Source organism: Carassius auratus, chromosome 15, assembly GCF_003368295.1.
Source record: "Carassius auratus strain Wakin chromosome 15, ASM336829v1, whole genome shotgun sequence".
NCBI classification, from domain to species: domain Eukaryota; kingdom Metazoa; phylum Chordata; class Actinopteri; order Cypriniformes; family Cyprinidae; genus Carassius; species Carassius auratus.
In genome coordinates, this window is record NC_039257.1 from 3,801,627 (window position 1) to 3,827,930 (window position 26,304).

The 26,304-nt window shown below is 35.6% G+C and overlaps 1 protein-coding gene across 12 annotated transcripts in view; it reads left to right on the top strand.

Annotated features, from left to right (window-relative positions):
• LOC113114781 (neurobeachin) overlaps nt 1-26,304 on the top strand; it is a 246,747-nt gene that overhangs the window by 60,258 nt on the left and 160,185 nt on the right. For all 12 annotated transcript variants that reach the window (XM_026281781.1, XM_026281784.1, XM_026281783.1 and 9 more), the window contains exons 2-13: nt 1,998-2,229; nt 4,676-4,776; nt 5,312-5,407; nt 6,207-6,328; nt 8,713-8,839; nt 10,422-10,541; nt 11,289-11,435; nt 15,714-15,911; nt 16,211-16,344; nt 17,163-17,271; nt 18,361-18,513; nt 20,656-20,824. In XM_026281781.1, coding sequence (XP_026137566.1) covers nt 1,998-2,229; nt 4,676-4,776; nt 5,312-5,407; nt 6,207-6,328; nt 8,713-8,839; nt 10,422-10,541; nt 11,289-11,435; nt 15,714-15,911; nt 16,211-16,344; nt 17,163-17,271; nt 18,361-18,513; nt 20,656-20,824 — 1,708 coding nt within the window. The remainder of the gene's footprint in view (nt 1-1,997; nt 2,230-4,675; nt 4,777-5,311; nt 5,408-6,206; nt 6,329-8,712; nt 8,840-10,421; nt 10,542-11,288; nt 11,436-15,713; nt 15,912-16,210; nt 16,345-17,162; nt 17,272-18,360; nt 18,514-20,655; nt 20,825-26,304) is intronic.

A 26,304-nucleotide genomic window follows, 5' to 3' on the forward strand; every position in this document is an offset into this window, starting at 1 on the left:
AACAACTCTGGGACATTGTTAATTGCAAATTGGAAAGCAAATTATGTTTGATCAAAAGAGACTGGGCTAAATTTGGAGATCATGTCTAAATTGATGTGCAGTGTAGCTCATGTTGATCTTTTTTTATATCTAAAATATATGCAATAGTCACATATAATAGCTATATACAGTATATTGAGTAAAATTGTGTCCTGAAATCAAAGTATATACTGTAGTATATATTGTGCCAGGGCTTTAAAGAGTGAAGTTTAACTAACTGTCAAACTTCCACTTTCTTGTTTTTAGCCATTTTTATCTTTTATTGAGAACCCGTCACCATAAACTTTTAAGTAAGCAAAACTGTTACTGGTGTGCATCAGGGTTCGGCTTTAGGGCCAGATGTTTTTTCAGCTGAGACTTAAGATAAACTTTTTTTTTCTGTTCATTCTTCACGCTAATTAGTTTTTAGGTAGTCAGACAGATGTTACATACCTTCCTGTCATAATGATTCATTTAGGCTGGCATTAAAGTAGGACCTTGTTCTATTGTTTTTGGTGAATAAATACTCATTTGCTGCATTGTTGTACAGAACATAGGAGGAGTTTGTGTGTCATCTGCTGGCTTCTTCTTACAATACGGTCCTTTTAAAGTGTTTATGTGAGGTTTGCTTTTATCAAATGCATGCTTAACTTGAAAAACTGTCTTTTTATGCTAGCATAATTGATTTAACATGCTGTGCATTGCTATGCTCTATAATTGTTGCTGCTGTCTTCTTTACTGTCAGTCATTGCACACATTAGGAAATGTGGTTATGAAATGCACACATTAGGTTATGAAAGGCTGAGGAAAGTGACTGATGGACGCTTTCATAAATGAAATGCTTGTCATTTTTTTCCAGGGATGAGGCACTGTTTATCACTTCCTCCACTGCCTCACGTCATATTGTTTTGGTCCGTTAGAGAGTACAGCTCTAACACATCCATGCAAATCACTCCTGAAATAAAGGCTGAAAAAAAAGTGTGGTTGTCATGACGCCCATAAGCTGTTCAGTTGCGAAAAGAGTACAGTAGACCAGAGACTGTCAGTCAAATCAAAGCAGCAGGACTAATAAATAGCAAATTCATTTAAGCTAGAGGTTCTGAGAGTTCTGTTCTTTCTGGACTTTGACAGCTTTGGTTTCTATAGATGTTTCTTGAGTTTTAATGGTTTTATGCACTTGGAAGCCAATTATTCACTTTACAAAACATACTGAGTTGATTGCCACAAATGTTTTATCCTCACAATAATTTAATATATGATTTTGTTTATATTTTAATATTTATTTAAGTTTTCTACAAGTTTTTGAGGGCATGTCATGCATCCTGTCCATGTTTACTTGCTTTAATAACCAGATACATTTATTGCATAATATTGTTGAGTTCAATGAGCACAATTTTTCCCTTTGCTTTCTCCAACAAACAATCAGAACAACTATCAAACCATTTTTGTTGAAACCCACCAGTTGAGAACCAATGATCTATGGGATGCGAGGCGTGACAAGAGTTAATTCCTGTCTGCCAACAAGAATTCCCAACAAGTTAGACAGGGTTGTGGACTCTGGATAATGTTGTAAAATAAGCCTCGAGAAGCTGGGGTCTATTTTCCACATGTGTGCTTCGCTACTCTCTGAAGAATGTGCCTGAAGTCTTCCCATGTGCTTGGGACAAGTCTTGAAATCTTCAATTTCATGCTTGCTTAGTCCACGGAACACAAATATCGATTGGTGTTTGTAAATCCCAAATGATTATAGTTATTGTTTATCACCGGAAGAGGACTAGTAGAATTTGATTTTTTTTTTCAAGGTTTCTTAGCGTTTAGTTAAGCTATTTGTTGTCACAGTTGGTTCACTTGCGTTTGTCTGATATCAAACAAACACTTAAAAGTTTTAGAAGAAAAGCACTCTTTCTTGTTACTTACAGTGAGTCTAATCTATTTTTTTCTTGTCCTTTTCCCTTCTCTTTCTTTCTCTTCTGCTCCAGCTGGTTGGTGGTGAGTTTGACCTGGAGATGAACTTCATCATCCAGGATGCAGAGGCCATCATCTGCATGTTGGAGCTGCTGGAACACTGTGAAGTCACATGCCAGGCGGAAATCTGGAGCATGTTGACCGCCATCCTGCGCAAGAGTGTCCGCAACCTGCAGACCAGCACTGAGGTCGGCCTCATTCAGAGGCTATTGCTCAAAATGAGCTCTGTGGATGACATGATCGCAGGTGAGTGGTCTCAACCTGACCCTCTCCCAGATTTCTGGAATTGATCCATTTCTTTCTATTTCCCCAAAGCTCTGTAAATGGTTCAGAAAATGTTTAAACAGCTCTGAGATGAAAGATGTGCAGAATAGTCTGAACAGTCATGCTGTCTTTTTTTGTGAAAGAAGATTTTGCAGATTGTCACTGAAAAATGACTTAAATATCAGTCTCTTCATTTTATATGGCTTCCGAAGACAGTCATATGAACTACTTTTATGGTGCTCTCTTGATGGTGTTTTGTTATTTTTTGGAGCTTGACAGCTGTGGTCACCATGAACTGCCTTTGTATGAAAAAGATATATGTAAATATACTTTACAATATAACATTTTTAGATATGAGTGGGTAAATAATGGCAGTTTTTAGCTATACATTTCAACTGAACTACAAAAGAACAAGGAATCAAAATGTTATCATACCATAAACATGTATTATTTGTATTTAAATTGACATATATATATATATATATATATATATATATATATATATATATATATATATATATATATATATATATATATATATATGAATAAATAAAAATATTGAAAAAAAAAATGTATATATATATATTTTTTTTTCAATATTTTTATTTATTCATATATATATATATATATATATATATATATATATATATATATATATATATATATATATATATATATATCAATTTAAATACAAATTTAATTAAATAAATAAATACATAAACAAATACTTTTTATTTTAAAAAATAATACATGTTTATGGTATGATAACATTTTGATTCCTTGTTCTTTTGTAGTTCAGTTGAAATGCATAGCTAAAAACTGCCATTATTTACCCACTCATATCTAAAAATGTTTATTTAAGTTTTCTAGAATGAGAAAGTGAATAAATAAAAATATTGAAAAAAAAAAAAAAAATATATATATATATATATATATATTTTTTTTTTTTTTTGTTCAATATTTTTATTTATTCACTTTCTCATTTTAAATGCAAGCAAATAATGACTTTTTTCAACTCCAAAAGAAGTAGGAATCAACAATATCTCCATACCATGAGCATGCATGTTGATCACTGGCTGTGAAGCTCACCTGTGTAGTATTTTAGGTTAAGATTTTAGATCAAACTGCAAAAGCAGATTTATTTGAACCTTATTGCATATTATATCATGCTTGTTGTTTCATTTTTTGCATAAAAGGTCAAAGATAATGCTCAGCTTTGAACAGCGCGTGCCAAAAATGTTAATTATTTTTTTTTTACGCCTGAGAGCGGTATGAATCGCTGTGAGTGAAAGAAATGTGGATTAAACTGCAATCTTCTCAGCAGTGGAATTCATCAGGCTAAGGCAGAAGAGAAACCGAGAGAAAAATCTCATTAGTTGCACCGTCTGGTAATGAGATTGAGTGGCAGTTTAGAGCAATATTAAATTTTAGTTACCGTTTATGAATGAAGAAGAATGTTTTTTGATTTATTCCATCTGTAATTCATGGGCAACATGTTCCTCTGTCTGCATACATTAAATGCCATTTTTCACAATCAAAATCCTCTAAGAAGCAGAGGCTGTGAATTGCCTTATGGAAGGTTTCATCAGCAGTCTTGATGAAACTCAAAATTAAAGTGTAAAATGGCATTAATTAGCATAACTTCTCATGTCTTCCTCGCAGTAGACTGCAGAGGGTTTAACCTGAATTGAAAGAGCTGAGTCAACTGCGCCGTTTGTGAACCATAGAAGTGGGTTTTTTATATATCAAAAAATTTTGTTTTGCTATCCTAGGTAGCATAAACAAGCACAAAAGCACGCACGCATACAAACACAGACACACAAGGGAATAAAAAGATTAAAAATAGTAAATTATGTTTATCTGAAAGTGTAACAGTGCGAACAGGTTTCCTGTAAGGAGTAGGTTTATGCTGAGTGTTGGGTTAGGGGACAACAAAGATTGTTTGGTGAATAAAAAAGTAATTTCTATGGAAAAATCCCCACAATTTACAGAAACAAACGTGCTAGATGGATATATTGTTTTAATTTATTATTTAATTCAATTTGAAACATTGTACTATGTACATTTCATTTGAATCAGTCTGTTTAATTGAAAAATCAATTTAAATGATTAATTGAAACCTTTTTATGTTCAACTAAATTATATTGAACAATGGAAGATCCCCAAGGCCCTGCCGAATTACGCCATCACACTTGAGGAAGGTGCATTGTGGGGGTCTGTTTGCCACGGTTTGATTCCTCTCACACGTCTTACTGTGAAATTGCTATTTTGCACTGTGTTATGACACAATGTCTTGTGCATGTTGCACACACACCTGTGCTCCGGGGAATCTTTTTAAATGCAAACTCTGCCCACTTCAGTTAATCCAGATCTTACGTCTCTCTGTCTGTCTGTCTGTTTTGTTTTGTTTTTTCCCCATGATGCACAGACTTGCTGGTGGATATGCTGGGAGTTTTGGCCAGCTACAGTATCACCGTCAAAGAACTCAAACTGCTCTTCAGCATGCTGAGAGGAGAAGGAGGATTGTGGGTAAGTCACAGAAAATGAGTGAGAACTCATGTAGGGCTCTGGGGCTCCAAGGGGTTGTTAGCTTCACCGCTTTTGGAGATCGTTGAGCCTTTTCAGACCTCTGGAACAATCAACCGCAGAACAGATCAGGCCTGCCCAGGTATCGATTCGCCGTTCTCTTGAGTGAGGGATATTGACAGAACATCGAGTGCTGGCGGACACCACAGTGAGGATGTTGTCACAATAGTTTTCAGTTTTTGGATAGAGTAAAGTACCCCTCTGGAGAAAAATAAGAGAGACGTGGGCTTTACTGAAACAATTGGTTATGAGATGTGAAAATGGAATGTTTTGATCAGCATGTGTTTTCATTAGCTTGCCAAAAGTGGTGAGTATACGACAGATTGGATCAAAGTTCTTAAATCAGAACTTATTTAGTCAGGCAAAATTCAAAGTTCATTTCAGAAGTTTTTGCTGAGAAGCTCCTGGGGTTTTCGTTATGGTGATTTGGTTTGTCCTAAATGTACTTGTCTTACCTCTCACGTACTGTCTTCCACAGCCAAGACATGCAGTCAAACTGCTCTCAGTCCTCACTCAAATGGCACAGAGACATGGACCAGACACTTTCTTTAACTTTCCTGGCCGAAGTGCAGCTGTGAGTGACCCCATTCTTAGCCTGTTTTTCATATTTATGGATATCTCAGATGTTGTGAAGTTAGATTTAATGTTGTTTTTAAACTGTTATTTCGACAATACGGTTAATTGAAAAATAGGCAATATTAAATGACTATAAAGCTTTGTGTAAATAAGAGAAAAATTTTATTTACACATTAAAGGCAAAGCTGAATTGTCAGTTGCCATTACTTCAGTCGTAAATGATAGATTAGATAGTGTTGTAATATGCATATTTAGAATAATTAGAAACATTTATTATTATTATCAGAGTAAAAAAAAAAAAAAGTCGTGCTGCTTAATATTTTGGTGGATACCATGAGACATTTTCCCAGTTTTTAATGACTATAAAAATCAAAAGAACAACATTTATTTTAAGTTTTAATTGTCAATTTTAATCAATTAAATCTGTCCTTGCTGATTAAAGTATTCATTTCTTACAAAAAAAAAAACTTTAAACAGAATTATTTAATGTTTTAAATAATAAATTAAAACAATCTGTATATACGCAGTATATCAAATTTCAACCAATACTGATAAATTAAAATTTTCTGATATTGGCCAATAACTAATATGGCACTTATTCATCCCTACCGTAATTTCATTATAGAGAAATCCATTTTATATACATTTGTTTGCTGGCTGAGTGGCTATATGTATATTGGGAAAAATAAATTGACTGCATTAGTTATTCTTTTTTTTTTTTTTGAAGCACTGGATGAATATAAACAAATGTGAACAGTACAGACTCCAAGACATTTTTTCTCTCTGTTTTCTGCCAGGCGATTGCATTGCCTCCCATCGCTAAATGGCCTTATCAGAACGGCTTTACCCTCAACACCTGGTTCCGCATGGATCCTCTGAACAACATCAACGTGGACAAAGACAAACCCTACCTTTACTGGTGACTACATTCACAGCCTACGCCCTAATGTGGTTATATATAATTTAGTCAACTCTTAAATAAAACTTGCTTAGCAGAAAAGAAAATGACCTTCAGGGCCTGCTTCTGTTAAGTAAATTAAACTGAGTGGCTTTGTTTTAGGGTTTAACACACACACACACACACACAGAGTTCTGGCTGCTTTGCCACTTATATAATGAGCTTTGTTAGAGGATTTTGTTTTTGATGATGTGGTGGATTATGCAGGCATGAAAGGGAATTAGGTCAGATTCCGCTGATTAAACCAATAGGTGTTTGAACCCAGGGCAGAATGTTCTGGAATCACTGGGAAATCTTTGCAGAGGGACACTAGGGTGGAAATAGACATTAATTTGGGCTTTTAATGTCAGTCAGGCAAAAAGAGCATCGTATGTAGAGACTTGTGGGTAATTGGAGCTCAGATCAATAGCGCAGACACGTTTTTATTGGCTAGGATTCCAGGAGCGAGGGAAAATGGTCCTCGAGGGAGAAGGAGTGAGTCTGTTTTGATAGAGAGAGAGAAAGAAGGACAACATCCATTTTTGAACAGCCTTGGGCTCTTTTGTAGAGATATTTTAAGGCATTAGCCTCTGATATTAGCTTGAAGTGATATGTTAGATGGGCTAGATGTTTATAAAAAAAAAAAAAAAAACATTTCTTACATGTTCTCGAGATCAGGTTATTGAGTTTAGTTCTTCCATACATTATGTAGGTCCATGCATTGAGAAACTACCCCGGACTTTCTGAGAAGGTTACAAAACAGTGTTGTTAAAGGCTGCCACGCTAATATAGTAGCTAGAGTTTGAAAGCGAGTGCTGGGTCCTGCTTGCTGTTGTGCTGCCAGATCTGTAGCCTGGAGCTGCCAAGCGCAGGACCGCTCACATAAACTCTGAGTTCAATCTGTGCGTGACACAGATTCGGAATAAAAAGAGATGTTCACGATAGAAAAACATTGTATTGTGAGATCAGTGTGAGTATTATTGATTCACACTGAGAATTCTCAGCTCCTGAAGATGCAGAAATTGTCTCTTGTGCTGTTAGGTTTCTTGTATGTGGCGGTTTATACTTCTGTTGTGAGGAACGGAGAACACAAAACTGTCTTTGACATTTTGAAATAAGCCTACTGTAAGATCTCTTTACTCTCTCCTCTCTTAAGTTGGAACAGAAAACTAGCTAATGCATATCAGGAAACCTACATATTGTGATAAAAAAAAACAAAAAAAAAACATTGTAGACTAGCCTAAGTTTGGTCAAACTGGCTGAACTTAAGGGGTTTTTAGACAATTTTCAGCCAATTGAGTCAGAAGGCCAGCATGACCAGGCTAGCAGACCAGCTAAGACCTGTAAAACCTTTTTGGTTTAACAAACTGATATTAGAAGTAGTAGAAGTACTGCTCATAAGAGGTTTAAGCTAGTTTAGGTGGTTTTCCAGATCTAAACTCAGCTTCACAGGTTCATGCTTTTGGCTAGTTCAAGCTTTTTGTCGAAAAGTGAAGTGAAGTGAAGAGACATTCAGCCAAGTATGGTGACCCATACTCAGAATTTGTGCTCTGCATTTGACCCATCCGAAATGCACACACACAGAGCAGTGAACACACACACACTGTGAGCCCACACCCGGAGCAGTGGGCAGCCATTTATGCTGTGACACCCGGGGAGCAGTTGGGGGTTCGATGCCTTGCTCAAGGGCACCTAAGTCGTGGTATTGAAGGTGGAGAGAGAACTGTACATGCACTAACCCCACCCACAATTCCGTCCGGCCCGAGACTAGGACCCACAACCCTTCGATTGGGAGTCCAACCCTCTAACCATTAGGCCACGAAAAGGGAATGTTAAAGGGTTAGTTCACCCAAAAATGAAAATTAGCTTTTGAATTACACACCCTTGAGGAATCCCATGTGTATATGACTTTCTTCTTTCAAACGAATCAAATCAGAGTTATATAAAAAAAAAATGTTATCATTACAGTGGGTGGGTGTTTCTGTTAAACAGTCCAAAATATGTCAAATAATGCATACACATCCATAATGAAACATCCTATATTCACCCCCCGGAATAAAGGCACATTTTATTATGGATGCGCACACTTTATTTAACGTCTTTTGGACTGTTTAAAAAAAAAAAAAAACCCACCCCCACTGTAATGATGCTTGGAAGAGCCAGGACAGTTTTTAATATAACTCTGCTTGGATTTTTCTGAAAGAAGAAAGTCATATACACCTAGGATGCCTCAATTTTGAGTAAATCACAGGCTTATTTTCATTTTTTGGTAAACTAACCCTGTAAGAGAGGATATTTCATATATACCACATCAAAGTGTTATGAATTGCTTTATATTCTTTGTGTTTATTGATTCTCAATTTCAGTTTCCGCACAAGCAAAGGCATCGGCTACTCTGCACATTTTGTGGGGAACTGCTTGATTGTGACATCGCTGAAGTCAAAAGGAAAGGGCTTCCAGCACTGCGTGAAATATGACTTTCAGCCCCGCAAGGTAGACTTTCATTTCCAGCTTTGATTCTCTCTTTCCACTACTAGCATCTGCAGTTATCTAATGGTTGTGTTGTGAAGGAGTAAGAATCGAGTGGATGCACTTGTGAATTTTCTTGCTGTGATCCAGTTAACTGGGCTAAATATCATGTTTACAAACTGTAACTGAACCCCAGGACATGAGATAACTGAGGCCACTTTCTGTATTTGTTTTTGTTGTGTTGAATTGAAGGGAAATCTCTTGGAAATCTCTGCACAGCTGCTGCATTTTTTAAACATCTGTCTAATAAATGATTTCCTTGTTTCTACTCAATATTTAATGCTCTTAGCTGGTGTAATCTTTATAAATATTAATAGCTTAAACGTGCTCTTTAGAGCCTTAGGGAAAGGGTTTGCCAGGGTCTTGAAGGTCTTTCCTAAAATGAAATTTTACAGATTAATTGCAGTCATGGGGGCAAGTTTGCATATTGTCTGAAACTGGGTAGATGATGCAACACATGATGATGCAACTTTTTGTGTTAAATGCAATGCAAAATAAAATTAAAAATAAGGCATTTTAGTGGGAGACTATTTAAATTATGGAAATTAAATATACTGTTTTCATTTTCAGATTAGCTGATCTGATTCGCGGTCCAGTGGTCATTAAAACTACAGTTTATAATTTTATTGCAGTTTAAGAAGAGAAATAAATTTTTATAGTTCATTGGATTAATCTAACTTTCCTCTATCATGTAAATGTCCTGTTTAATTCTTTTGACCTCCAGTGGTTTAGACTCACATAGGGTTGTTATTTCTTTTTTCTTTCTTTCTTCCTAATAACAGCTTTGAATTTTTTTAGATTTAGTGACTTAATATAAGCGATAACAGGCTGTGTAGGAACTTTTTTTATTAGGTTTTTGATGTGGTCTATACACTATACAACACACAGCATGCAAAGAACATGCATCTTGTCCTGAATGGTGTAGGCTTCACTCCTGAGTGTGTTTGAAACACTGCGCCATATCGTGACTCTTTCGTGTGGTGGCACATTGACAGAAATGAAATCTGTAATGACCCTTGTCTCCTGCTAAGTAAACCTGCCTTCACTTCCTCACTACTTTGATTTCCTCCCTGCCTCTGTCTGCTTCCTCTCCTCTCCTCTCTTCTCTTCTCACTCAAGATCCGATGTATTATTTATATCTAAATGCAAATTTTACTGCATTAGACCTCCTGCCTGCTGCCCATGACAACAGCTTTGGGTTGAAATGTGTGCTTCCAGTGCCAAGAAAGAAAAATACAGCTAAAATCTTTATTTAAAAGATCTACATTTTCTCTGATCATCCTGATATCTTGGACTACTGTATGATTTGGCCTTGAAATTAAGGTTTTGATGATTGCTGAATTAGTCTGCTATAAAGTAATTCACTGTAATTAATTTACTGCTTCATAAATTAAATAAATTCTATTAATGCAACTTGACAGTCATATCGGTCTGTTTCCTTTGGAATAACAAACACTGATAAATCATTCACTGTGCAATAGAATACAATAAAAATAAAACGAAAAGGGATTATTTTGATTTCATGCTGACCTTTTTCCTTCTTTAGTGGTACATGATCAGCATCGTTCACATCTACAACCGCTGGAGGAACAGCGAGATTCGCTGCTACGTCAATGGACAGCTTGTCTCCTACGGCGACATGGCTTGGCACGTCAACACCAACGACGTAAGACCACTTTGCAATCGCTTTCTCACTCTGTAGCTGGCGGATGTTGTCTCAGAGAAAGATCATCACCACTGTGTGCACAGTGTGAAATTAAACTATGAAAGATGCATTGATTTATCACAGTTTCGGAATAAATAAATGACGTTTATTTCTGCCAACACATCAAGCCTACCATGAAGTGCATGCAGCAAAAATAATTTCTTAATCAGTATTTTGTTATTTTTAGGAACATTTTAAATATACTTGCAAAATAGTAAAAATTGGTCATCTCTCACTCTCTCTCTCTCTCTCTCTCTCTCTCTCTCTCTCTCTCTCTCTCTCTCTCTCTCTCTATATATATATATATATATATATATATATATATATGTATATAAAGCTCAAATCTTATATGAGATATAATCTTGGGGCTTCAGTGATTGGACTCAAATTCACAGACCTTTGCTTCTGTTTTTCTGTACCTCACTGAAAGCAATGCAAGATAATTAAAAGGTGGGACCAGCAGTGCTTAACCTCAGATCTCCTGGGTGCTGATTTTGATTAAACTAATAGGCAGGTTTCAGCACAGAATAACATCTCTGTAATGCTACATCTCAATTACGCTATGAACCATTGCTTGCTTGGTATGATGTTTGCGTGCTGACATCCACTATATTTCCACACCATCACTCTATTTTTTCCCCCTACTATTCACTTTTGAGAGATTGCTACGCAGAACTCCAAACTGTGTTCTTCATGTGCTTATCACAGAGCTATGACAAATGTTTCCTCGGCTCATCTGAGACGGCAGACGCCAACCGAGTGTTCTGCGGACAGCTCGGAGCCATCTATGTGTTCAGTGAAGCGCTAAACCCTGCTCAGATATTCGCCATCCATCAACTAGGCCCAGGATACAAGGTATGTTTCAGATTTGCCAAAGTGCGTTACAGACCAACGCTTCGCAGCCACCATTGATCTCCAAGAGATGTTATTCCTTTATCAGTGACATTTGGTTATTGATTAATGTACCTTCCAACATGATTTCACCATCGCCCTGAGGAAATAACCATGTTCGTGAGATCTAAATTTCCAGCTGGTTATTATTGTCCAGCTACTATGTTTCAAAACTGGATTTTCAAGCAGGAAAAAAGCAGTGAAAAGCTGCATTTACATATTTACTTTTTACCAAGTTGAACCTTATTCTTTTTGTTGTCATGCATCATTGCTTTTACATTGAACGACAGCAAAGTTTCTCAGGTTCGCGTCTTAATGAAGTCTGCCTCTGGATAGTTTATAGTCTTTCTTTCCCTTTCATGTTTCTGACCTTTTGTTGCTAATTCTCAAGGTGCTTTTGAAGCGATTTAGTGTTTAATTGCATCCATGGGGTAAACAGAGAGCAGGTTACTGTGATTTTTTTTTTTTCTTTCTTCCAAGGCTGTATCCTTATTATATATGAAGCTCTGTCATATTAGTAATTAGGACTCGGAGCAGTTTTTCAGTCTCTTTGTGCAAAGTCTAATTTTCTCTGAAGCACCAGGCTTTGATTAGTGACTCATTATCTAAAACAATAAACCACATGCATGGAACGGATAGCATATGTATCCCAAAAATGACATTACATTGGTTCAAAGCCATTGTTTATGAATGATGAGCTTTTTGCTAATTTAATTTAAAATTCTTACACCATCTCTATTGTCTTTGCTCCGTTACATTAGTGTTTTAGTTATGGGCTGTGTAATCTGCAAGCACAAGTAAGCTCGTAACTGCTTAAACCCATCCTAACAGTTTATTTGCTTATTTTTACTTTGTGTGTTTTAAACTACCTGGTAGACATTTGCACTGGTTTTCTTTAATCAGTGTGGGCTGGTCATTTCCCTTATTAATTGCGTTTCTAGACCTCTGATTCCTGCTGCCCCTCACGTCGTCATGACAGGCAGGTTGGCAGAAATAATGAGCAGTCTGCTTCAGGGAGAAAGCAATTACCCACCCCAGATGAACCTGTGAATGGAGTCTCTTCAAATCTGAAAAGGGGTTGTATATTTCAGTGGAGTGCCAGCTATTAGGCTGCCTGTCAGCTCTTCGGGCTGATCTACCTTGTCTAGTAATAGGGCAGAGGCCTTTGGAGTTTATGTTAGCAGGGTTAGACCACAGGGCCTGGCCCCCATTTGATGAAAAACGTGATAAAATGGGTTTTTAATTGTGATTGATCCACTATAAGCATTACTCTCTTCTTAAAAGTGGTGTTTTGTGGACCAAATGACCAAAAGTTTTATTTTATTTTTAATAGCCTGCACATGCAAGTAATTTTTTTAATGTAGCAAAAAAAAAGAAAAAAAAGAAAGAAAATGGAATAGCATATATTCCATATGATAGTTTGAATTCAGTAATAGTTTTTTTTTTTTGTTTTGCTTAGCTTTTTTGTGTTTTTGTTTTGTTCTGTTTTGTTTTTGCTTTGTCTTGTCTTAGGTCATGTTAATCAAGAAAGATATTTTTGCTTTGCTTTACCTGCCTTTGTTTTTTTTTTTTTTTTGCTATGCTTTGTTTTATTAATTATTTTCTTTTATTTGTGTTTTGTTTTGCTTTGTGTTTTTGTTTTGTTTTTTACTTTGTTTTGTAGTTCTTAAATCATGTTAGCTGAAATAACATTTACATAGATTATTCCTCCTGTTTTGCTTTGCTTTATTTTGCGTTACTTTTTTGTTTTTGCTCTGCTTGGCTTGATTTCATTGTTCTTCAGTCTTGTTAGATGAAATAACTATTCTAAGTATTTTTCCCTCCGCAGTTTTCTGCCCTTGTCTTTAGTGACTTCTGTTTCCTGCCCTCAAAAACCTAACAGCATTATTTGTTCTGTTGACTGTTGTGTGTTGACTCACTTAAGTCCTCATAGTCTTCCTAGCTGTTTACCAGAGTACCTTCCTGGACACGGACAGTCTTCTGTGATTTATGTGACTGATCTGAAGATGACCTGATTACTGCCTTGACTCAACAGAACAGGCAGTCTATGTTGCAGCTGCCAAAAAAACACTTGACCCCCAATCAGACCCCTTACTTGAGGTCTTGTCTTAACTGAACCATGAACAGGTTTGGTCTCTGATTAACTGATTTAATGGTACTAGTCCCTGGCTTTCTCTTTCTCCCTGTTGTTATGGAAGACAGATGCACTATTGCTAGTGTGAAGTCTCACTATGAGATAACAAGTGAGCTTTACATCATCAGTTTCTGCCAAAAGAGTATCAGACATTACGCCTGCGTTCTCTCAGGTTTATTTTCATCTGATGGTGTGCTTTTAGCTTTTTCGCAAAACTGTCAGCATCCATTAACATGCTGTGGTATTTATTTTCCAGTCAGACTGATGGATTTTGAGATTTGCTTTGTGCTGTATCATACAGTATGTTCGCAGTAGCACCCTGACCAGCAACAGGTGACATTTCTGCTATCTCTGTTCAGCAGAGTAAACAACATGAATGTTTTTAGGTCAAAATAAGCATAAAGATCATCAAATCTCGAATGTTTCTTTTTCTCACTTTCTTCTCCATTTTGAAAAGAATAATACTGATAACACTAAAGCTAACGTAAGCAACAGATAACAGATATACTTGTTTGCATATAATGATATTTGATGGTATTTATTTGCTCAAAGATTGTGACATTTTATGTAGGTTTATTGCCTTAGAAACCATATTTGCATGGTGGTAATCTATTTAACGACAACAAGTTAAATACAGACAACCTCCTACATCTTCAAAAATACACTTGTGAATAGTTAGTGCATGGATAATGAAGTAAGAATATAAAGGGACCGGTATTTAGTTTCTAAGAGCAACTAAAGTTGATATCTTTTCAGAATACGAAATAAAATCAGCAGTTGTTATCATCTCATTTTTAAAATGTTTAAGTTAGATTTAGGGCAGTTTTACATAAAGTTAATAAAACATGCACCTTGTGTATATTTACTGAAACATTTAATTCATTGTTTGCAAATATACATTATCATGTGAGAACAAAAAGTAGTGCGGAACTATTTGAGGTATTTATTGCATAATTTTCTGTTTCAAACAAATATAGCAAGAAATATAATATACTCCACAATATGCTGTATGAAATGCGCCAGTATTAAATTTTGAACAGCCTATTAATTTGTAAACTTATGTATAAATCAATAATATGAAATGCCGTTCAGAATTTTCAAAAACAAAATTAATGCTTTTATTAATCGAGGATGCATTCAATAGATTAAAAGTAACAGCAAAGACATTTCTAATGCTATAAAAGATTCGTTTTATATATATAACAAATAAGTATAATGCAATTATATATATATATATATATATATATATATATATATATATATGCTGTTCTTTTATATTTCTAATCCTGCAAAAAAGGTTTGACCAATTCCACAAAAAATATTCAGCAAAATATTAAACTGTTTCCAACATTGATTATTATATGAAGTATTCCTTCAGCAGCAAATCAGCATATTAGAAAGATTTTGATTTAGAACATAGGCTGTGTTTTTATGTGTATTTGTGGGGGAAAGAAAGTTTGCTGCCCATAATTGCTGATTAGTGCATATATAGTACACGTTTCCTGGTCACATGACAAACTATAAGCAGTGTTTCTTGATAGTGTTATCAAGCACATATCTAAAAATGTCTTGTTATCATTGTCTGCTTGCCGCTCATTTACACAGTTAGCACACGTCTGGAGTGGATCATATCTGGATGACATCATCACCTGGGATGTGCTGCAAGTGTTGGGCCACGGGCCTTTGATTTGACAGCACACGAAACAACCTCATGAATGATAATTCAGCCGAGGGATTCCCACGTCGCCCCTACTTCATCTTCATGATTATTTCATGTCACCGAGCTCATTTATTATTCATCGCGCTCCCACGACTTTGGATAAGATTTAATCACTGCATAAAAAGAATCTTCTCCTTTTCATGCTAGGATTAGTAAATCCTTTAATAAGTGCATGGAATAATAAGATTTACATAGACATATTATTTTAAGATGTGTTAAATATATATAAATTGTCATATTCTGTGATAATTCACTCCTTAGTTAATTCTCTCACTTGACATGTCTCACCTTTATTATGCACCTTTTAGAGGCAAATTTAGACCAGATTTTCCTCTGTGTTGGTCTATATTTCTCTTTTTTAATCTTTTTTACTCTTTTACCTCCCTAGAGTACCTTTAAATTTAAGTCAGAGAGCGATATCCACCTGGCTGACCACCATAAGCAAGTGTTGTATGATGGGAAGTTAGCAAACAGCATTTCCTTCACTTACAACGCCAAAGCCACAGACGCTCAGCTCTGCCTGGAGTCTTCACCCAGAGAAAACCCATCCATATTTGTGCATTCGCCTCACGCTCTAATGCTACAGGTAAATGTCTGCTTAATGCTTAGGGACTGCGTTCTGCTCTCTTAATCCTAAATAAACCACATAATGGTTGGTAATGTCACTAAATGTTAATCAGATGCCGCATTGTTTAGCTAACTTCACAAGATAATGTCAGTGTTTGCCATTGAATGTTAATTGTTTGAAGGAACACATTTCCGCTGAGATTATTCAGTGGTTAATGTGAGTAAGCACTTTTAGAATGGCAAAAAAAAGTTAATTACTGAATACGTCTACCACTACTTTTTAATCCATTTGATTTTTGACTTTCTGTTTCTATGTAGGATGTGAAGGCCATCGTTACACACTCCATTCACAGTGCCATTCACTCCATTGGTGGTATCCAGGTGCTGTTTCCTCTCTTTGCACAGCTGGATTTCCATCAGCACACTGAAATCCAAGTGGAGACCACAGTGTGGTAAATGACATAATTACGCAGCAAGGATGCATTAAATTGATTAAAAATGACAGTAAAGAAATGTATAATGTTACATTTTTTTATTTCAAATAAATGCTGATCTTTTGACTTATCTACTGATCAAAAATCTTTAAAAAATTTAATATTCAAAGTTCCCACTATTTAAAATATTAAGCAGCATATCTGTTATATTATATTATATTATATTATTTCACAATATTTATGTTTTTACTGTATTTTTTTTATCCCAGCCTTGATATGTTTAAAAGTTTCAAAAACATTAAAAAAAAAAATCTTACAGACCCCACACTTTTGAATAGTAGTGAGTAATATTAATTAAATTCCTATAACTAGTAAGACATATATTAAAGTATAGACATATATATCTTTACTATTTTGTCAGTAATAACCTTTAACTAATAACCAGTAAAAATTGTAAATGCTACAAGTGAATTTACTGTAGGCATCACAATATAATTTTATATTAATTTTGAGATTCGGCAAAGATTACATTTAATGGCGTTGGTAAATAATATTGTTTTTAAGCACTACTTTTAGGTGAGATTTGGATGACCACAAAGGTCATATAAATGTAAAAATATATGAACAAAGCACCCACAATTAAATATTCAATTTTAGCCGATTGAGATACAGTAAATGGAAGAGAATAAAAAATTAACCAATTACATAATCGATATATCAAGTGCTGGATGTTCTTACCATTTGTTCCATTAATATTTGGTCAACAAGTTTTTTTTATCTTGATCTTATCTTGCAGTGGTTACCCAGTTTAGTGTAATGACATGTTTTCTGTGCAGTTCCACTCTCCTGGCCTTCTTGTTCGAGCTACTCAAGAGTTCAGTGGCAATGCAGGAGCAGATGCTTGGTGGGAAGGGTTTCCTGGTGATCGGGTACCTGCTGGAAAAGGTGATGCCAATGTTTCCTTCGGTTTTTCTTATTCCAACATACAATTTAGACTGGTTAAAGATAAAGTGTGCAATTTTCATGCTGTTAGCAGCACCAAGCGAAACTGCAAAAATAACGTTTTCCAAATAGGTTTTCCCAAACCATTGTTCAGACAGAATGGTAGAAACATTGGTTAGGCCATCGCTATTACGTCGTGCCACTCAAATACACAGAAGAATGTTTAAAACAACACATTGTTTACACGCTTTGGGGAAATCAGCTTAGAAATGTCTAATAGTTGTGCATTAATTTGAATAATAGAGGGCACTTTAGCACTAAACACCATAAACTGCAAAATTTTAAAGGATTTTGATGTGTAATGGACAAATTGTGCTTTTACTCAAGTCATGAAGCTCACAAATGCTTGCTCCTTTCTTTAAACACTTTAAGAGTATTAAGATTTGTACTCCCTGGAGTTGTCATGACCTTGATTGACTCAAGCTTTTGTAAGCATGATCTGAATGAAAAAAGCAAGCACCCAATTCGATCGCTAGTACAGAGGAGAAATGGTGCATTATGGTTGATGAATGACAAATGCACATTTAAGCATTTCTGCAGTGAATGCCGGTTCAACGGTACTATTATATTCCTCTTTGTCCATGGGCTTATTGCAATGACACTTCATTTTTCTTTTCGCTATCTTTGCTTATTCATAGCTGTCCTTATTTCCTAGTCTTAATATACCCATGGTTCCGTTTAAAGTTGGCGCTTGAGTAAAATACTTACTTTGTCATTTAACAGCAGCAGCTGTAAATCTGTGCTAGATGGCACCTGAATGATCCCGCTGCCTTGTGTCCCATTCACACGTAGCCGGCCATCTGTTTGTGTCTCGTTTATACTCACTCCCGTCTCACACCACGCACCTGTCCGGACCTCAGGTGCCAGCTGAGACTAATCACACACAAAGTTTCTACAAAGTTAAAGTCTTTGTCTAGCTGCAAAGTCAAACGGTGCCTTCAGGCTTCAGATGTTGGTTTGATATTTGTTACATAAAGATGCTGAGAATCAGAGGTTGGTTTGGTGAACAAAAATCTCATAATTGTTTTTTAGGCATCATTGATGCACGTCACCAGAGCCGTTTTGGAGCAGTTCCTCGCTTTCGCCAAATACCTGAACAGCCTTAGCCACGGTGCACCTCTTCTGAAACAACTCTGTGACCATGTTCTGTTCAACGCGGCTATTTGGATCCACATACCTGCGAAGGTGAGCAAGGTCATGTCTTTTCCAGAGGATACTCAGGTATACTCAAAATGGAACATGACAGCAATTAGGAGCATCTGAGTTCACTGTGATGGGCACTGGTGACATGAGACCGTAGTGACCTGGTCAGATGAGCACAGGGTGATATTTGCTGAAGTAAACACAAGACAGAGTGTTAACTCTTTAGTGTTCACATGAGAAAAACTAATTATGGTCAGCTTGCTTTACAGATTTAAAGAAACCCTTGTCCTCAACTAGTTTTTTTTTGTTGCCTAATCAATCCTGATGAATACAATTAAGTCCCATCCTATTCTTTTAATTGAAAATTATGTTCAATACATTTAATCTCATTGAATGTCTTCATTCATTTGAAAATAAAGAAGCAAAATCGGTTATTAACACCTTTTTATATCACTTTAATATCCATCTCTCTTGGTTAATGAGGTTCATGTGGTGTCATCCAAAAAGCAGACACTTATTTGTTCAAGAAAAGCTTTTTACTGAAATTGTTCACTGCTTCTAAACGGCTTCAGATTATTATAATTTTTTTTTTTGGACAATAACAGCTTCACAGTCTGTCACCTCATTCACCTTGTTTAGAACCTGACAGAGAGTTGCAGCCTTGATGAAAAGTGATATATTTCTTTAAAAAGATTTACAATTCAGTGTTTTTTTGAGTGTTTGCAGTTATTGTCACATTTGTAGAGTGTAGTTTAAGCTCTGAAAAAATGAGTTTTGGAAATTCGACCCTGCCTTGTTATGACCCATCAAGGAGAGGACGAGGTGTTTCTAAAAGAGGCCGGACTCTGTGATGATAATACGTGTTTCTGCACGGCTGCTGACCGTCATGAATAAATAAAGGAGATATGAAAACACATACAGGATCAGAACAAAAACCTTTGTCACTGGAAGCTTGCCATGGCTCCAAAAGGAGAGAGATAGTGGCAGTTCTCTCCCTCTTTCTCTAAAGAGATAGATAGAAGAAAAAAGAAGAAGAGAAGGAGAGGGATGGAGGGAGGGAGTATGAGAAGGAAAAAGAAAAAGAAAAATAGAACGGATGGTGGAAGGAAGAAGAAAGTATAAACGCAGGAAGGAAGAAAAGTCTAAAAGGAAAAAATAGAGAATGACAAAAGAAGGAAATATATATATATATATATATATATATATATATATATATATATATAATATTAAATTTAACAGATAAAAAGAGGGGAAAGGAAGCAAAAAGAGAGAATTGATAAAAATAAGACAAGGAAGGAGAAAAATCTACAGCTATATGAATGCATTTGCACAGAGAGAAAGAAAAAAGCAAAACAGGAAAGGAGTCAGAAGGAAGCAAGTAAAAAGGAAAAAGGGGAAAAACAGAAAGGATAAATGGATGTATGGATGATGAAAGGGAGACATATAAAAGGGGAAAAAAGAATAGAAACAAAGAAGAACAAGAAAGAAGGAAAAAAGAAGGAAGAAACGACAGAAGTCAGAAAAGGGGAAAACTAAGAGAATCCCAAAAAAGGGAAGAACATAAAAGTAAAGGGGAAAAAGCGTGACTAGATGAAAGTAAGAGAAAAGGGGAAAACATTGCTAAAAAAAAGAAGACAAACAGGAGGAGACATGAAAAGCAAAGAGAGGAAGTGAAAGAAAGGAGGAGAGAGATGGGGAGTGTGAGGATAATGAACTGAGCAGCAGCAGCAGTGTTCTCTCCTCAGGCCAGAAGAGTTCATGGACTGTCATCATGTTTACTATCCTCCCTCCGTTCCTTCCCATCATCCCTGGCTGTCCTCACTGGAGAGCCCAGTCTGCCTGCCTGAGTGGCCTGTAATTGGATGAGTTATGTGCCTTCATCAGCGGTTTTTTGTCCTCCAAGGTTTCCCCGCAGCACAGTCACTAGTCAGTCCTGACCTGCTGCTCACAAACAAACCACAGCACCTTTGACTTTCAGCTTCACCCAAAAATACTCACCGTATCTGCTGTTCTGCCATGCCAGAGGTGTTGCTCCCACAGAAATCCAACAAGAAAAGCATTTTAATGAGGGATCTTGGGATGCAATTTAGAAACAACAGACAGACGATGGATAGTAATCATCAGTGTTTTGTATTCTGTAACCTTTTGTAACTATGTATGTATGTGTGTGTTTCTGTTGTTCAGGTGCAGCTCTCGCTGTACACGTACCTTTCCTCAGAGTTTATTGGCACAGCAACCATCTACAACACCATCCGTCGAGTGGGGACTGTGCTGCAGATCATGCACATACTGAAGTATTATTACTGGGCTGTGAATCCTGACCACACCAGCGGCATCACACCCAAAGGCCTGGGTCTGTACACACACACACACACACACACACACACACATGCACACTCACAACTTGCATGCAAATCAATCTAAATTAATCTATATAAATTATATGTAATTAATAATTAAAAATTAACAAATATTTAAGAAAAATATGAAATATAAAAAATACATATTTTTATATTTAATAGGCGCCACTGTTTACATTATTACTTTACTTTTTCTGAAGAAATAAAGACACAAATTTGGACTGAGAACTTTTAGATATGATCATTAAATATATAAGATGCTGCATTATTTTATATTAACTATTGTACAATTTTGTATCAACTGAAAACACGTTTTGTAAAAAAAATATATATATATATATATATATATATATATATAAACACACACACACACACACACGCACACGCACACACACATTTGTTTTTGTGAAAAGTGGGGACATCCCATAGGCGTAATGGTTTTTATACTGTAGAAACTGTATATTCTATCGCCATTCACCAACCCTACCCCTAAACCTAACCCTCACAGGAAACTTTGTGCATTTTTACTTTCTCAAAAAAACTCATCCTGTGTGATTTATAAGCGTTTTGAAAAATGGGGACATGGGTTATGTCCTCATAAGTCACCCTCTCCTTGTAATACCTGTGTCATACCCATGTCATTATACAGAGTTGTGTCCTGATATGTCACAAAAACATGCCCACACACACACACACACACACACACAAACATAAATTTTTACTCCCATAAACTTGATACTGGCAATCATGTTACCCAGTCATATTAAGGGGGGGGGGGGGGGGGGTGAAATGCTCGTTTTCACTCAATATCCTGTTAATCTTGAGTACATAGTAGCACTGCATCCTTCATAACTCCAAAAAGTCTTTAGTTTTATTATATTCATAAGAGAAAGATAGTCTGTACCGATTTTTCCCAGAAAAACACTACCGTCTGGAGGCGTGACGTGTGGGCGGAGCTAAAGAATCACGAGCGCCAGTAGGCTTTTGCGTTGAGAGCATGTAGAAGCTGTGACAATATCGTGAGGGAAAAACCATCATCCAAAACTGGCTTACAGTCAGATTCAGCCGTTTATTTATGATCCAGAATCAGATCCAGAGGCTGAAACTGAACGAAAGCAGCAGTAGCAACGACTCGCTCCGAGCGGGGCTCGAACCCGGGTCTCCGGCATGAGAGGGGACGCACTAACAGGGAGGCAGAGATATTTGAAGCAGTTTTACTCACCGCCTGCGGTTCCAACACATGATCGTGACCCTTTTTCGTTAGGATTAGATCATCCTTAAGAAATAAACGATACGCAAATCCGTTGTCAAACAGGGCCTTGTTTGTAAAACAAGCATCTTCGAAATGAAACAAATAAAAACACTTGCACAACTCCGTTGATGCTCTGTAAAATAAACTCCATCCACTGGTCCCTTAATGCTGTTTTTTTTTTTGGGAATCTGTGCAGGGTTGTCTTGCCCTGGCAACCAAAAACACACTTCTTTTGTGACTTTTCGCGACGCTCTCGCTCTGATCTGTGAATCGCTCTGCTCAGTGAAATGTCTTTGCTGCTCAGCCTCGCTATACGGGAGCGCGCGCTCTTCCGGCAGAAGTGCCTTAGGACCCATATAAGGAAATTCCGCTCCATCTAATGTCACACAGAGCCATACTCGCAAACAACTTTCCGAAACTTGTGACAAACCGGAAGGGGTATTTTGGGAACAAAAATACTCCTTCAAACGTACAACTTAATTTTTGAAACTTTGTCCATGTTTAGCATGGGAATCCAACTCTTTAACAGTGTAAAAAACTCAGTATGCATGAGTTTACTAATACTAATAGTATTAATACTAATATTATTAATAATATTAATTAATTATTTATTTATTTTGTATATTTTATTTTTGTCGTTTATTTAATAATGATATAATATTTGTTTGCTTGACAATATATTAAAATCTATCCAGACATAAAAAATTTTATGCATTCAATATAAAATAAAACATTACCTATAACGTTTAAGCGCTTTTGAATAAACACCTTGCTGTTTCTTTTCCCTGAAATTTGGGACAATTTCTCTTTCCCGTCCTTTCAACCATGTTTTAAACCCTCTGTGCAGAGGTAGAAAAGAGCACAGAAGAGTAATAACCCATGAAAGCTCCACATTGTGATAGACAGAACTAGCCGTGTGGACTGAATTTCACAAGGCTCACTCTTGGCAGTTCACAACTAGCCTTTCGTGGATGAAAATACTGTATGCTTTTCTTTTGGTCTCTTACAGCCCTTTTTTCATTGATCATGGCTTTTAACTGTACCTCTCTCTCTTTTTTCTATTCTATCCTGTCTTATAACACGCTTTCAGGTGTATACTCTCTTTTTCCTCTCCTCTCCTCTGTTCTGTTTCGTCTCTGTTTTCCACTGTCCTCTCTTTAAAGATTTCCTGCTGAAGTTGAAAGCACCCAGAGCTAGAATCTTTTAGACTTTCATGTCCTCTGAATAATTCACAAATATTCTCTTAAAAAATCACTCGTTTTGAGGTCAGGAGTTTATGAGCTCTCGACTATTTTAGAACAATTTAGTTTTTTGTTAAAACACCGAGAGGCAACAATTGGCTCGTCAGAACGTTTTGCATAAATTGACTGTATATACAGGAATTCGCATTAGCACGATGGTGTTCAGTGACTTTAATAAGCAGAAGACAGACAGATTAAAAGGATTTCAGAGATGCAGCATGCTTGCACATTCACCGTGGGACTGGGGAGTCTAATTGTGCTCAGTTATTCCTTTTATTCTGCTCCTGCAAGGTTGTGTGATCTGGATTCTGTTCAGAATATGAGCTTAGCTTAACCATAGCTGAATTTGCATTAAATGAAGAGTCAAGAGCTATAGATTAGCAGTCAGCACCAATAATAAATGGCTGCTTTTAAACATTCAGTGCTTATTTTTGCAGAGCTTTTTATTTTAGTCATAAGTGTTGTTTTTTGCCAAAAATATCCTTTAAATATAGTCAGTATCATCATATTTGCTCATTTTTATTCTGTCTAAACTCATTTTAGCTTACAAACACATTTGGTAACACTTTAGTTTAGGGACTAATTCTCATTTTATCATGCATATTACTAGCATTTTGGTTATTTGTTAATACACACAGACACAGACACACACACAGTGTTTTTTTTTCTCTTTCTTTTTTACATTTTCAACAATACATAATGTTGTTGACATACATTACCAATCAAAGGGCTGGTTTAGGGCTGGTAATATTAAATAAACAAATCAGTAATACTGTGAAATATTGTTTTACACAATAACCGAAATATTTTCTATTTGAATATATTTTAAAATAATTATTTTCTGTCTGTGTTCAGTGTTCTGCTCAAGGAACATTTCTTATTTCTATCATTGTTAAAAATAGTTGCGCTGCTTAATATTTTTATGGAAAACAGGATTTTTTTCAAACTTGTTTTTCGAAAGTTAGAAATTCAAACAAACGTTTAAATCAAAAGTCTAACAGAAAGTTCAAAGGAAGCATTAGTTTTTGAAACAGAATACAATCTTTGTAACATTACAAATGTCTTTTCAGTCTTTAGATCAGTTTGTCCTTGTTAAATATAAGTGTTCATTTAAAACAAGATAATAACCTTACTGACCTCATACAGTTTCTTGGTAGTGTATTTGTCGACGAGACGCTGAAGACATACTGGAGAAACAGCTGCAGAGCTAAACGCTGAAACTAATCGACCGTGTGTTCTTCAGTCAAGTTGAGCTCACGTTGATCCATGGTCTATTATGCTTTTTGCCTGCTGCTTTTCAAGATAAGATAGTCTTTCATCTTCTTTATTCTTAATAATCTTCAATAGTAAGTGTGGTTGTGTTATGTTCATTAGATATCCAGTTTGTCTTTATCTCAATCCGAAATGATTCTGGTGTGTTTTATGTGAGCCTGAAGAAAGAGGAATTAATTATCTGAGCCACAGTAATATCACATCTTCCCAGATCGGCATGATTTACTTCTCCGCAGTCTTCTCTTTTTGCTTTCAATAAAATAAGCAGAAAGCCTTCCATCGATAAAATGAGAGAGAATTTTTGGTTAAATAGTCAAGCCTGTAATTTGGCTTAGTGGTGGATTGCATTACTGATTTTGCTGAGGCTTTTTTGTGTTGTTGACCCATCGGCCTTGTTTCGATTCCACACACAAACAGATTCAGATCGCAGCGGTGGCTGGTGTGTGGGTGGAGATGGCGGGTGACTAGCATGGCTCGTGCCAACTGTACTGTGTTTTGTTTTGAAATGAGAGCCCAATCTCACTTTTTTATTCCTAATGGTCGTTGGTTATGGTGTTTTTGAGGCTTCCAGGTATTGGAAAGACACTTACAGCAATTCAGATTGTCTCATGCTGTGTAATATTGTAGAAGCCAAGTGGTAAATAATTATTTCAGACAGAGAGTATCACGTGGAGGTTAAGATGTTGTTAATTACATGAGTTCATGTGTCAGAAACATACTTTTCTTTTTATTACAAGTTAATACAAATGAACCACCTATGGCAGTAAATATCTTTTTTTTTTTTTAAAGAAGTATCTTATGCTCTGTAAGGATGCATTTATTTAAACAAAAATACAGCAAAACACTAATGCTGTTTGTTTTTCATTTGAATATATTTTAAAATGTAATGTATTCCTGTAACGTATTTTTAGCATCATTACTTCAGTCTTCATTGTCACATGATCCTTCAGAAATCATTCTAATATGCTGCTATAGAAAGAATTATTATTTTTGTATTATTATTAGTGCTGTCAAACGATTCATCATGATTAATCATATCCAAGATAAAAGTTATGTAAAAAATTACATATATACATATATATATATATATATATATATATATATATATATATATATATATAGAAATATAACATATGTTTCTTAAATATATATGCTGTTTTTGTATTTATATATATATACAAAATAAATATACACATTACACACACATATATTATGTAAAAGTTGATTTTGGATGCAATTCATCGCCGTTAATTGTTTGACAGCACTAATTATTATTGAAAAGAGTTGTGCTAAATTTTTTATTACATTATATATATATATATATATATATATATATATATATATATATATATATACATTGTGTGTGTGTGTGTGTGTCTGTATATATATATATATATATATATATATATATATATATATATATACATGAAGAAATCATATCAATTATTTATAAAATACATAATATCTCATAAAATCTGTGTTCTTTATATACACACATACACAAACAGAAATCATCTAAATTATTTATAAAATACAGAAAATCTATATTATGTGCAAAGAAATTTACACACACATAAAATATTCCTTAAGAACATGATTAAGGCATATTTTCTTTGGGGGAGAAAAAAATCAATCCTAAATTCATATAGCATAAAACAACAAAAATCTCAAAATAAGATAATAACAAAATATCTAAAGATCATAACAT